General features: G+C 42.9%; 1 protein-coding gene across 1 annotated transcript in view; it reads right to left on the bottom strand.

The window, feature by feature from the left end:
• Window positions 1–14,546, bottom strand: part of PNCK (pregnancy up-regulated nonubiquitous CaM kinase) — a 97,205-nt gene that overhangs the window by 24,280 nt on the left and 58,379 nt on the right. Inside the window, exon 3 of the mRNA XM_069748296.1 lies at window positions 6,550–6,681. Within this exon, the coding sequence (XP_069604397.1) occupies window positions 6,550–6,681 (132 nt within the window). The remainder of the gene's footprint in view (window positions 1–6,549; window positions 6,682–14,546) is intronic.

Genomic DNA, 14,546 nt, shown 5'->3' with positions numbered 1-14,546 from the left:
GACCCATCTCTCTAGAACTGTATGGAGTTTTTTTTTTTAAAGAAAACAGCTAAATATTCGGGGGAGCGGCAGGAAAAAAATAAATACAAAAACTGGCCTCTATTCACTTGGTGACATGTCCTCTTCAAACCAAATCCTCTAAAACGTAAAGCTTCTTTCTTTGCTGCACACAGTTCCTTGTTGCTGTAATGCTGCTGCAGTGCAATATAGCGCAATCTCCACTAGGGGATGCTGGGGAGGGAAGAGAGGTTGCACACACAGCGTAGCACTACTGGGCAGCAGCACAGGGCGCCACCAGGTGGCAAAAGAGTAATCAGACGTGCCGAGTAAGCAACAGTCGGGAACAGAAGTACCAGAGGACACAGCAATATACGTGGTCAAATACAAGCCAGACGGGAGCAGAGATAACCGAGACATGAGACAATAAAACAGGTCAGAAGACAAGCTGGATCACATACCAAGAGGTTCAAGCACAGAGAGCCAACACTAAGACAAGCGGGATGGCAGGAAAGGGAAGTCACGGGAACAGAGCAAATGGGCAGAGGAGAAAACATGGCATCAAGGGGTCAGCTGCGCTAGCCTTTGAGCATGAACTATCACTGACATTGGTTTACAGGCGACAGCAGACTGAAATAGCCACACCGAACCCAGAACGAGGCAGTGAAGGTTAACCCCCGCATGACCAGACCGGGGAGAGAATAGCAAGAAACAAACCCCGGCCTGGATCATGACAGTTTTCCTAAATATTCCAAATGCCACTTTAGGAGCTTCCCTTGCCCATACATCATGGGGAGGTTGTTTTGCTGGGGACTTCCATTAACAGATTTTTTTCAGGAAAGTCTCAAAATAGAAAGGACCCAACGTGATTGATGGTTTTCCATTGATTAGGTGAATGTCTGCTTGACAGAGACCCCTTCATGGATCAAGATGTTGCAATTGGGTTGTTGGAAGGCGTGAAAAAGGCCACAATAACTTTGCACATGCCGGAACGCTGTATCCCTCTAGATTTATCTCGTTACATGTCCAAAGTGGGATTTTTGGACGAATGACTGCCTCCATTTATCGTATAAGTTACTATGCTGCTGTCAACCTGTCTATATGGTAATATGTTTGTATGGTCCTATCTCTTTTACAATTCACAATATAAACTGTGCAGGAGGTGTGGGTTAAATCTGCGCTGCCTTAATGATGAAGTTCCAAGGATAATAAATTTAAACCTTGGTTTATTCAACGTGTTTCAAGGTCAGTGCGACCCCTTCTTCAGGACATTCCACATACAACATTTTACAATTCACAGGACATCTCTCTTCAGAGGAACTGCATTTTTAGATGAGAAAGAGGTTTGAATTCGGCCAAAGAGTCACAACAAGAAGATGTCAAACACCAGGCTCTTCTGCCCTCAGGGGTGAAACCTGACGCCGTAATGAGGGGCTCGATTTGATCATTACTATAGTGCTCCCTCTATGCCAATATGTTATATACGGTATATGTTATATACACGTGAATTGTCAACTCCGTGAAGAGACCAAATCTCAATGTCAATTTGTGTCGAGTTGTCAGGTCCATCTGAAATACAAGGCACACAAGGGGGCTATTTATGGCAGGTCATTACGGCTCACATTTTTGACCAGATGTACAGAAAATCATACTGAGCTCAAATGACTATAACCATTAAAAAGAAAAGGCAATGCTATATATTGTGCTGCTGAGGCTTGTACTTAACAAACCTTCAGATGGTCTTCTAAAACTTGAACCTCTACCAGTGCAAGGATTTAATAAGATGTCACCTTTCGCTATGTACTCCAATTAACCAGTCCGATAAACTGGGCTGAATATCCGGCAGAAGGTATAATGTCGCCATACCAGGTGTATTAAGCTTCATATCCATAAAGAATATAATGAGGTGGATAAAGCCGCCACTTATCTATCCGCAGTGCTCTCCGAGCAGCGAGATAACCCCTCCCGCTGTGATGTAGTCATACACCATGTTATTACTATATGTTGGAAGGAATACTGATTGGGATCAACGTCTTATTTCAGACTTGTCGGGATAATCTGAACCCGCCTGAATACTAAACGCCAATGCCCAGGACAGAATTATTCAATCCGCCCTGGCGGAAAGGAAATTGGAAAGTGTCTGTAAAAATAATGCCCACTCTTCTCTTTTGTCGGGAAGCTGAGCCTGGCGTCTATTTGCTTCTAGTTCATGTTGAATGATTGTATCAAGGCAATTTCTTTGCAAGATGCGTGATTATGATATGTGACGGCTCGCAGGGTCTCCCTCTTAGGATCCCTCTATGGTGCACTGTACCAGATCCTTCCGTGTAATACATGAACAGCCAATAATGGACTGCTCCAGTAACAAAAATATTTCACCAGAATGGAGGAGATCTGAATCATCTTCAATATGGAAAGGTCATATTTGGACAATCATTTAACCTCCATGGCACAAGAGTTGGACCTGGTCGCGTGAGCTCCACCGCTGAGAGAGGGGTCACATTGCTCATACCTGGGAGACCTATGTAGAGTTAACTGAATTGATTACTTTGAGTAATTTAGGGTTTGGTTATTTCTACACTATGTTAGTATTAAATACGCAGTTGACACTCCCGATTTAGTACAAAATAGGGAGTTCCAACAGAAGGTGCCAACCAGAGGCCATCTGCACGTCATTGTCTTTAACCAATTATTATGTTTTCTCCTCCTTTTCTTCATACTTTGCCCATACTCAACCCATACAGCCCCAAGTCAACTCATCCATACATCCCCAAGCTGAAAGGAGCAGGAGTGTCCAAAAAATTTGATCAAACCTAATGGTGGACAAAGACAGAAAGGGGACCTTTGTCGAAAACAATATATGGGCCCTTTGCAGCCCAAGAGCTCATAAATATGAAAAATTGCACCTGTTTTGGAGGTAGTAATGGCCCCCTTACCTCTTGGGCCCTGTGTAACCCCACAGGATGCACCAATCATATGTCCACCCTTGATCAAACTCAACCCCCAAACAGGACAATAATTAAAAAGCAAAGTCTGCGCCATGCCGATTTTGATTTTCCATTAACAGCGGCGCTCAACAATAATAGGCTGGAATCTAAAGGTTGGCCTCAAGAGACTTTCATGGCTTTATCGCCGACATGGGCGGTCGTGTTGCAGCTGCTGAGTAAGGACATTGTCGAAAGTTTGGTCATGTGGGCCGTAGATCTGGACCCCTTTTGGCAATGAGACATAACACTTATAAAATGACCTCGATATTTTATAGCGACCTATACGCATACGCAGGATCACGGAAAATACCACCAAACAATTGTCCATAACTATTCAGGAACCAATAGAATGATAGAAGAAGTTACTTCATATCCAGCTCACATTCTGCATCCCGAGAATGTTACTGTAAGCTCAGGATTATTGCTGAGAGTGAAATATGTATGCCCCTGCCTCGACGCGCTATTGTTAATACTAGCACAGGGTGCCATTTATTATATAGCGTGACGGGAACGCTGAACCCTTCTGCAGAAACACTAAATCCTACTTCATCTTGACAAATGTTTGGCATCCTTGGGTTGCGTTTTCAGTCACTTAAAGGGAAACCAACCGTCAGCAGTTTTTAAACAGAAAGGAAAATACAAAGTAACAAGGTTAACTATTAGAGCCCCAAAATCTTCAAAGGGGTTGTCAAATTTGGAAACTATTTTTTCTTACTTAAATGCATGAATTTGGGGCTACAAATAACTTTTTCAATTGGATTTCATTAAGGACTTTGAACTGTTTGCCTTTTACAGCCTCTGTGTTGAACTGTCCATTGCTAACTGCAGAATGAGTTAACTGAGATTCAGTCAGTGAACTCCTTTTAAAGGTCTGATAGAAAAATTCTACCTTTTAACAACTTCTCTCATTTGATTAATGACCACAGACCGCATCAAAGTTGAAGGCGCAAAGAAACAAAGATCCTGTAAAAGCAAAATGTGCAAAACATTTAATGAAACCAAATGTCAAAAATTATTTTTAACCCCAAATAAATGCATGTATGGGCAAAAATGTTCACAGAGAGGTAGATATTCCCATTAATATGCTTTTAGGTTGTCCACTACTCTGCTTGTCATGTGCAGTCTTATAGACCAATCTTGGAGTAAGGCATCCTGGACTCCACTATCTGGGACTCATGCAAGCTGAGTTTGCAATGCAGAGACCTCCCTTGTAAAATCATTTATAAAATAGGGTGAGACCTAGCATTGCATAAACAAAATTACCAACATTATGAATGGCAAATTTTGGATATTTCAGCCTTTCTTCAAAAAAGGCCCCCAAGATGGCGACTTCAAGGCGTCCTTTTTGCTAAATTCCATCCCTTTTTTGTGCATTGCCCCGGAAAATAGGACTAGTGGCAAGTATGCATAAATGATCTGTAACCTCTCTATATGTTTATATCATAGGAAAAATGGTGACACGTTTTCTTTATACGGCAGACTATTGTATTTATTATGTGGAGTCACAGTGAAAAGCAGATGCAGGCTGTAAAAACCACAGGAGTTTGCAGGGATTGCAGCTGAATACTGGCAAACCCAGACAGAAGATGGCCCCTGTTCGAGAACGGTATAGGGACCTTTTGCAGTCCAATAACTCATCATGATGCACAATTCCACCTGCTTTGGAGATAGAAATGGGCCTCTTTACCTCTCGGGCACCAGGGCAGCAGAACAGGTTGCACCAATGATATGTCTGCCCCCCGCTAATGAAGGAACTGGATGGTATCAAACTCCGACAGCAACTGAGCACAACACGGACTGACTACTCAGACACACCTGAAAAGGCTTTAGGTCATGATGTCAGGGAGACAAAGAAAAACCTGGAGCACAGCAAAGGGCAACAGCCATAGGGGAAGGGAGCAGAGCCCGGCCCTGGAGCCAAGACAGATAAGGAACAGTAATGCTGCATCTATAGGTAAAGTCTGACTTGGTATGGCCACAAGGTCACCAGGAAGAGATAACTTTCTATGACAAGGATGGCACGATGATAAACTATCGACAGACCCTATACTGAGAAAATAAGAAAGAATCCTAAAAGACGTAAAAGAGAAGAAAAAAAATCAGCGGGACATAAAAGCAGCCTAAAGCGCAGTATCACCGAAGCGTGGGATGGTTGTAGTACGTACCATACATACTGAGGCAGCTGGTGACGCCGCATCCCTCAGCTCAGACAATTACGCATGCAGGAAAACGTGAGGAGATTTACAATCATTTTATACCGTCTGTATAACACAACCTGCATTACCGCTCTCCTCTGGTACATCTACCTGCATGTAAAAGACAAGCCCAGGGAACCCAGACGGTAATCTCAGCACTCGTTATACAGGAAAACTCCCTCTGAGCCATAATACGGCTTTATACGATCTTCCCCATCGCATCGGCACTGCTAAGTTAGTGGGTTTTATGTTATAAAAAGACAAAGAGCTGCGTATACAGCTCATCAATATAAAAGGCAGCCATATGCAAACATCAAGTCCATTTTGGAACAGATTACTTAGATAAATATCTCAGCCCTAATATACATTACATGTAGTAATCCACTAGAAATACTCCAGGCGAAAGGTATTTAAAAAAATAAAATAAGTTACTGTTTATACATTACCTAATAAATTAAAGACAAATTATCAAACTTCAGTGTAAAGTGTAAACGCCATGTGTAAAATCAATTAATCTGTAATATACATTTGCCATTCTTGTCAACTTATATTATCTCCATTATGGGGTGAAGGGATTTATTTGCATAACCACACCTCTTTTGCAGGCCATGGCTCTTCCACACATTGTTCCCACCCCTGAGGAGCTAAGTCTAGTTATGAAGTGTCCCAATATCATGGCAAATCAACGTGATTGGTTAATGCTGCCTTGTGGGATGCTTTGTGTGGTGCCCAGGAGACTTGCCATTCATTCTGGGAGTCCATGATGTATTTTTTTTCGAAAATCTTATTTCATACTTTGCCAAAAAATTCTAGATGTTGTGTAGACTAAAAATATATATTATACCACTCCTTTATTACACTCAGTCCTGGTAAAATGCACTATTTTATGCTCAGTGCAAAAGCTCTGGGATGGGGCATACCACAGTGAAGAAAAGAATACCAAAGATAAAACTATCATGCCCCGCCCCTGCGGATCCTTCATTTGGCAAAACAGGATGTATAAGCTTTGCTTGGCATACTTCAGCAGTAAATATTTTTGCAACTCAGTTGCACTAAGAGTATATTCAAAGCCAGACCTCAATCTTACCTACATCATCTATGAAGAAAGTTGCAAACCTTGATAAATATGCTCATACTGAACGCCATTTTTTGTCTAATGGAAATATATCCTATAAATATGGAAGCAGACCCTTTCTCAAATACTGTAAAGACTCTTTAACAAGTGAAAAGTAGAAATGGCAAGCAATGTATTTTATGGACATTTCTTAAGTGGAGCAATAAATAAATGGTGCAGCACCAGACACATCCTATGAATAAGAGTGACACTTGTTTTATCATCTCTAATTTAATATATCTAGTAATATCCTTACTTTTTGAGAACAGCGATCTCATTTTCCACCACAGCTTCTTTCCCGCGTAGAGCCTTCTTTGGGATACATTTTAGGGCTACCAAATGCTCGGTATCCTTTTCCTGAGCCAGGACGACTTCGGAGAACGCTCCCCTATAGAGAATAGACAATAGATTAGTGTCTGTTTATTGTGGTTATACTACTGTTCGGACCTACACAAATCATTGCCCTATGCCTTTCTTATAAACCTTTTACCCTATTTCTCGGGTTGCCCTTCCCTACCTGCTTTTTTCCATACTCCGTCTTGTGATGAGTCTTCTAGTATCTCATAATCTGGTATGTTGGATATTTTGCAGGTCGGACAGTAAAACAAGATATTTTTGGCATCCACTGTGCTGCACACGACAACTACTCCTGACTAGGGTTGAGCGACTTTAACTTTTTTAGGATCGAGTCGGGTTTTGCGAAACCTGACTATCTCAAAAGTCGAGTCGAGTGAAATCGGCCGATTATCGCGAAAAGTCGGGGATCGACCGAAACACGAAACCCAATGCAAAAATCAATGGGAAATCTCTCTCTCTCTCCCCTCTGTCCCTGAACAGAAAAGCTGGTGTTACACATTGCAAATCGCTACAGCGCACAAGCGAGAAGATGGCGATGGGCGTGCACGCCCCTAATACCTATGTCATCACTCTGCCCACGCTCCTTCATTGGCTGAAAAAATGGCGCCAAATGCGTCATACGAAACGCACTTTGGCGCGAAGATCGCCGACCGCATGGCCGATCCCACACTAGGATCGGGTCGGGTTTCATGAAACCCGACTTTGCCAAAAGTCGGCGACTTTTGAATTTGTTCGATCCGTTTCGCTCAAGCCTACTCCTGACCACTGTCATTGAGTTGGCCACCAATGTAGACCACATGGTCACAGTTGGACAAAGTGGACAGACAGACACCTGGAGAAGAAGTCTGCCATGGGGCAGTACAGGTGGCACTGAACAAGGGCATCAGTCCTGTGAGTGTAACCAACCCAATATAATTTGCAATAACATGAAAATATTGGGTTTATAGTTCACAGACCCTAAAGGGTCTTCTGTCCACCTTCTGGAGGAACCATCTTAGGAAATCTTGTAAATTGCCCAGTGGACCCTGATTATTTTAATGGTGGCCCTGTTGGAGGGCCACACAACAGTATGTTCCATGGTAGTCGATGCCTATACCATTATGAAAAAGTTGTAAGGCTTTATAAGGGGTGCTCGGGCTGCTTTATCCATTTACCCTTATATCATTTGACATAAGACCATGACATGGCTCAAGGTGGCTCCACCTTAAATAAGTTGAAGGCATCTGTGGTCACTCCGAAAGTACGCTGGGTCTACAAATTCTTCAAAATGGCCAGATTGTGTTTCTCCTTCAAAGAAGGTGTATCATGGGGAGAACGTTTTCTAATAGTTAGAAGATTTATTTAACATCTTTTAATCCGTATTCAAGGAATTGTGGAGGTGAAATCCCAAGGTCGATGCTTCATTCGAATGTTTTATGTAATAAATAATGTTGAATAAATGATTTTATTATCTCCATCTACTCAGCAGTGGATGTCAGGGCCTCTCCTCATTTCCTCCGAGAGAGCTGAAGGATGAACGGATGCGATTGTAAAGCATTTTATCCATCTCTAGTGGTAATTACCACAGACTAAAAGTCATGTGTTGTGATTGCCATCCATACGTGCTGCTATAAGAGCATAATGCCTCCTGTGTGACAGGAAGAGGGTCTTCTGCCCCCACTTCTATCCATCAGCACCGGAGCGGTAGACAGATAATCACACTATGCCTTCCCAGCCGTAACACTCATTTCATCAACTGTATGATGAAAAGTCACAGGAAGCAGACAACGTGCACATGAGTCTACACGGCACTTATGTATTTAACACACTGAAATACAGAGGAGTAGGGTAACCTACTGCTGAAAAGTATCTGGTACCACAAGGAACACCCACAAGCTCCTAAAACTATTCAGAAGACATTCATTCCATGGTATGGACCACTGATATTTTTAAGTGCCTTTCCCCAAGCAACCAGAGTACAAGCACTAAGAATTCTAGTTTTCCACTGAACCACCAGTGATAACAGGACCTATCTCCACTGAGCCATGTTCTCTTTGTTGCATAGCTTGGTGGCAGAAGAAACTTGTGAGAGTAGATCATATGGGGTAATTCAACTTTTATCTACACAGAACATGAGGTACATGCATCAGCTTCTTAATACAGCATAACAGGAAGTCTGAAGGACCTTTCAGAGAGAAAGTAAAACCAAAGTACAACAAGTACTGTATATGCATTACATTCAACTAAGCATATAACAGTAACATCATTGCCATCTACTGTCAGAAAAGTGTAAACCCCTCCTGCACACAAATAAGTCTGTATGGCTACGTTCACATTGGCGTTCCGCCAATGTGCGTCGCTGTTGCGCCGGCGACGCAGCGGCGACGCAGCGGCGACGTGCCCCTATGTTTAACATAGGGGACGCGTGCGTCGTTTTGGTGGCGTTTTTCGCCACGTGCGTCGTTTCCGACGCTAGCGTCGGACGCAAGAAAACGCTACATGTAGCATTTTCTGTGCGTCCGATTTTCGTCGGAAAACGACGCACGCGTCGCAAAACGCGCGCGTTTTTGCGCGCGTTTGCGCGCGTTTTAGCGTGCGTCGCGCGTTGCATCGCCGACGCACGGCGGCGCAACGCTAATGTGAACGTAGCCTATCTGTTGCATATCTGCCAACACTCTTGACCTTAGTACACTAGACACAGTAGACTGTTCTCCAGACCACTAATGATCAAACCAATTCTTTTATTCCCCAATATTTGATACCAGTTACAGATTATACCACTGAGGGACCGCGTTTTATTTCTGTGTGCCCTGCTTAAATGGATAATCCACCATCGCCAGAGCTGCTGCCTCACCACCACCAGAGCTGCCGCCTCACCACCGCCAGAGCTGCCGCCTCACCACCACCAGAGCTGCCGCTCCCCCGACCTTCTGTCTCCTCCCCATTATCCCATAGAATGTAAGTCCACAAGGACAGGGTCCTCTCCCCTCTGTACCAGTCTGTCATTGTAAATTTGTCTACTGTAAACGATATCTATAACTCTATATGTAACCCCTTTCTCATGTACAGCACCATGGAATTAATGGTGCTTTATAAATAAATAATAATAATCTAAAAAATCAAGTGTTTCCTACCCGTGGCTTCTGGTAGAGCTCTAGAACCTTGACAATGGACTGAATGGAGCAGATGTGTGAGACCTCCACTCCATTCATCTCATCCATCAGTCACACAGTTAATGAATAAAGTGGAGGCTGCGCATGTGCACTGCTGCTCCATTCAGGATGTTTTGGGGGTTTACAGCCCCCCATTTTGGGGGTCTAATGTTCAGACCTCCAGTGATAAGCAAGTTGTTTGAAATAAGCCTTTAATATACCTTATAAAGGTACATATACACTTGTGCTCAAAAGTTTACACGGAAGAATTTTTGCTTTCTTCGCCTTTTTTCGCCTTTTTTCAGAGAATATGAATGAAAATACCAAAACTTTTTCTCCACTTATGGTTAGTGGGTGAAGCCATTTATTGTCAAACTACTGTGTTTTCTCTTTTTAAATCATAATGACATCCCATAATATCCAAATGACCCTGATCAAAAGTTTAAATACCCTGGTGATTTTGGCCTGATAACATGCAAAGAAGTTAACACAAATGGGTTTGAATAGCTACTAAAGGTAACATCCTCATCTGTGACCTGTTTGCTTGTAACCATTGTGTGTGCATAAAAGCTGAGTGAGTTACTGAGATCCAGACAGACTCTTGCATCTTTCATCCAGCAACAGACGTTAATGGATTGTGAGTCATGGGGAAAGCAAAAGAACTGTCAATGGATCTACGGGAAAAGGTAGTTGAACTGTATAAAACAGGAAAGGGATCCAAAAAGATATCCAAGGAATTGATAATGTCAGTCAGCAGCGTTCACACTGTGATTAACAAATGGAAAATCAGGGGCTCTGTAAAACCAAAACCACGGTCAGGTAGACCAATAAAAATGTCATCCACAACTGCCAGTAAAACTGTTCGGGATGCAAAGAAAAACCCACAAATAACATCAGCTGAAATACAGGACTCTCTGAAAACTAGCGGTGTGGCAGTTTCAAGATGCACAATAAGGAGGCACTTGAAGATAAATGGGCTGCATGGTCGAGTCACTCGAAGAAAGCCATTAGTGTGCAAATGCCACAAAGTATCTCACCTACAATACGCAAAAAAGAACAGAGACAAGCCTCAAAACTTCTGGAACAAGGTAATTTGGAGTCATGAGACCAAAATTGAACTTCATGGCCACAACCATAAACGTTACATTTGGATAGAGGTCAACAAGGCCTATGATGAAAGGAACACCATTCCTACTAAAAAGCATGGAGGTGGATCGCTGATGTTTTGGGGATGTGTGAGCTACACAGGTGTTGTGAATTCTGTTGTCGGGCTCCCTCCTGTGGTCATGAATGGTACTTCGGCTGGTTCTGTCCATGGACTTCCTCTGGTGGGTGTTTCTGAGTTTCCTTCCACAGGTGACGAGGTTGATTCGTTGGCTGGCTGCTCTATTTAACTCCACTTAGATCTTTGCTCCATGCCACCTGTCAATGTTCCAGTATTGGTCTGTTCACTCCTGGATCGTTCTTGTGACCTGTCTTCCCAGCAGAAGCTAAGTTCCAGCTTGTATTTCTTTGGTTTGCTATTTTTCTGTCCAGCTTGCTATTTTTATTGTTGTCTTGCTTGCTGGAAGCTCTGGGACGCAGAGGGAGCGCCTCCGCACCGTGAGTCGGTGCGGAGGGTCTTTTTGCGCCCTCTGCGTGGTCATTTTGCAGGTTTTTGTGCTGACCGCAAAGTAACCTTTCCTATCCTCGGTCTGTTCAGTAAGTCGGGCCTCACTTTGCTAAATCTATTTCATCTCTGTGTTTGTATTTTCATCTTTACTCACAGTCATTATATGTGGGGGGCTGCCTTTTCCTTTGGGGAATTTCTCTGAGGCAAGGTAGGCTTTATTTTTCTATCTTCAGGGCTAGCTAGTTCCTTAGGCTGTGCCGAGTTGCATAGGGAGCGTTAGGAGCAATCCACGGCTATTTCTAGTGTGTTTGATAGGATTAGGGATTGCGGTCAGCAGAGTTCCCACATCCCAGAGCTCGTCCTTTATTATCAGTAACTATCAGGTCATTCCGTGTGCTCTTACCACCAGGTCCATTATTGTCCTGACCACCAGGTCATAACACACAGGCACAGGAAACTTGGTCAAAGTTGATAGAAAGATGAATGCAGCACGTTATCAGCTAATACTGGAGGCAAATTTGCAATCATCAGCCAGTTGGGACGTACTTGAACATTCCAACATGACAATAATCTAAAACACAAGACCAAGTCAACCTGCCATTGGTTACAGCAGAACAAAGTGAAGGTTCTGGAGAGGCCATCTCAGTCTCCTGACCTCAACATCATTGAGCCACTCTTGGGAGACATCAAGCCCATAGTTCCTGCTAGACAGCCCAGGAATTTACAGGAACTGGAGGCTTTTTGCCAAGAAGAGTAGGCAGCTTTACCAGCTGAGAAAATAAAGACCCTCATCTACAACTACCACAAAAGACTTCAAGCTGTCATTGATGTTAGAGGGGGCAATACACGGTATTAAGAAATGGGGCATGTGAACTTTTGATCAGGGTCATTTGGATGTTTTAGGTTGTCATTATGATTTAAAAAGAGAAAACACAGTAGTTTGATAATAAATGGCTTCACCCAACCACTAAGCATGATTGGAGAAAAAGTTTTGGTGTTATCATTCATATTCTCTGAAAAAATGCAAAGTAAGCAAAAATTCTGCAGGGGTATGTAAACTTTTGAGCACAACTGTATTGGTACAAGAGACCAGAAACTGGTTTTGGCTCATGGGCATTGGCCGCACTGAACATCCTTCTTCCTCCTCCTGTGAATTCTGACTGAACCACTAACCATCAGGGAATTAAAACTGACTGTAGATTTTCAAGGGATTATTATTCCAAAAATCATCAAAGACCAGACAAAGATTTAACCTAATCAGTGGAACAGTGAACCAGATTTACCACTTACCAGCAGGAACCATAGGCTGAATATCCTCAGAGATAGCAGCATAACATGACTACATACAGTATATGTAACCACCAGAGACGTGATACAGTGACAATATGGCAGACCACCAGGTATTAGATGAACAGAATGTTCTTCTTCCCCCGATGTTCTTGAATTTTAGCTTGTACCACTGGCCACCATGGTGTTAACACAAACTACACAGTTAACAATACTATTCAATGAACAATTTGTTTTTAACCTAACCCCCATAATAGGGATGGATATATCATTGGTAGAATCTGTACAACTGCACAGGAGCCCAAAAGGTAAAGGGGGCCACATCCAACTCCAAAACAGCAAACAGCTTCAGTTAAAGACACATACAAGGGTGCATTATGAGGAGCTAATGGACAGGAAAGGGCTCCTATTCTGCTCTTGCACAGGATCCCTATTCTGTCTGCACCGGATCAGTGGTACAATGAACCAGATGAACCATTTACCATCAGTAGTCATATATTGAATATCCACAGAATATCCATTGCTGCTATTAAAAACGCAATAACAAACGTCACACATTGGTGACCAAACATCACAACTTACCTTCTACTTTAGACATTTTTACTCTAGCCAATTTTGTATGCTTCCTTACCAATAATTATTAAAGTATAAAACAAGGGACGGACATGTTTCCTTGGTGCCCCTAGTAGTAGTTTCGGGAATGCACCCCCACCTTAATTCTCCAATTCTTCTATGTATTGGTCGTTGGTACCCATTGGATTCCGGCATTCACAAAATAACCAGATGCTGAAAAATCCATCAAAATCATTGCCCGCACTCTCAATGGCCACCTAGGCTATATCCTACCCTGCCATCTCCCTTTCCCAGCCCTGGGATCAATGTGACATCGATGAAGAGCAATCATTTATGCCAGTTCACAATTTTTCAAGTCATAGGAAAAACTGAAACTTTGCATAAAATAAGTCACAAAATATCTAGAATTATCAAAGAATCTTCTACCACCTATGAAAACTATTCTAAACATTCTTCAAGGGTCTACATCACGTCTTCGGGAATATTGGACTCGTATGCCCTAATTACGTAATCCAAGAAACCAAATTCAGCTGCTGAATATTAGCGCCCCTATCCCCGCCAATACACGGTAATTGTTTCACGCGGCTTCCTTGCTTTTTCGCCTGTGACTTTACGCTCTTCTGAAGGGACATCCACCCACGCACTGTACTATGCTCCCACGCCCACGCACAACATATCCCTAGCTCACTAACTAGCAGTCCTTCTCGTTAGCAGAGGAAGGCTGGCATCAACTCCCACGGACGATGGCACTGTGTGGGAGGACGAGGGCAGTGACAACGGCACCCAGCCAGGCAGATGCGATGGCAGGCAAATAAAGCGGAGGAAGAGAAGATATTGGATTAATCAGCCGGAGGAAGCAAAGCTGCGGCGCTCTACAGCCAGGATCATGCTGATTTCCGCGATTGCAGCAGCCTCACGATACAGTAAATGTCTCATACAGTAGCTAAGCATGGATGACTGCCCTGCCTCCCCTCCTGTGACACATCGTGGGCTGAACAGATAATTAAGACAGCGGGCGAAACATCAAAAAACACATGTGCGTGTCAGCCAGGAATATCAGATATATTATCTTTTTATCACAAGATGGAAAATAAGTGCAATAAAAAAAAGACAATATTTTTTCTTTACCCTTTAATTTTTTTATTACATTTTTATTTGATTTTTTTTTTTTTTTTAAGTTTTGCTATCAAAAACATTGGTAAAATAACCAATGTAAAAATCCTTAAAAAGAGTTCTATTATTTTGCATCCTTACTGTTTTAGGACACAGTGGCAGCCAGGACGGGGTAGGCAG

Source organism: Ranitomeya imitator, chromosome 2 (genome assembly GCF_032444005.1).
Source record: "Ranitomeya imitator isolate aRanImi1 chromosome 2, aRanImi1.pri, whole genome shotgun sequence".
NCBI classification, from domain to species: domain Eukaryota; kingdom Metazoa; phylum Chordata; class Amphibia; order Anura; family Dendrobatidae; genus Ranitomeya; species Ranitomeya imitator.
The sequence above is the reverse complement of the archived record's forward strand: the minus strand, read 5'-3'. Positions and strand labels throughout refer to the sequence as shown.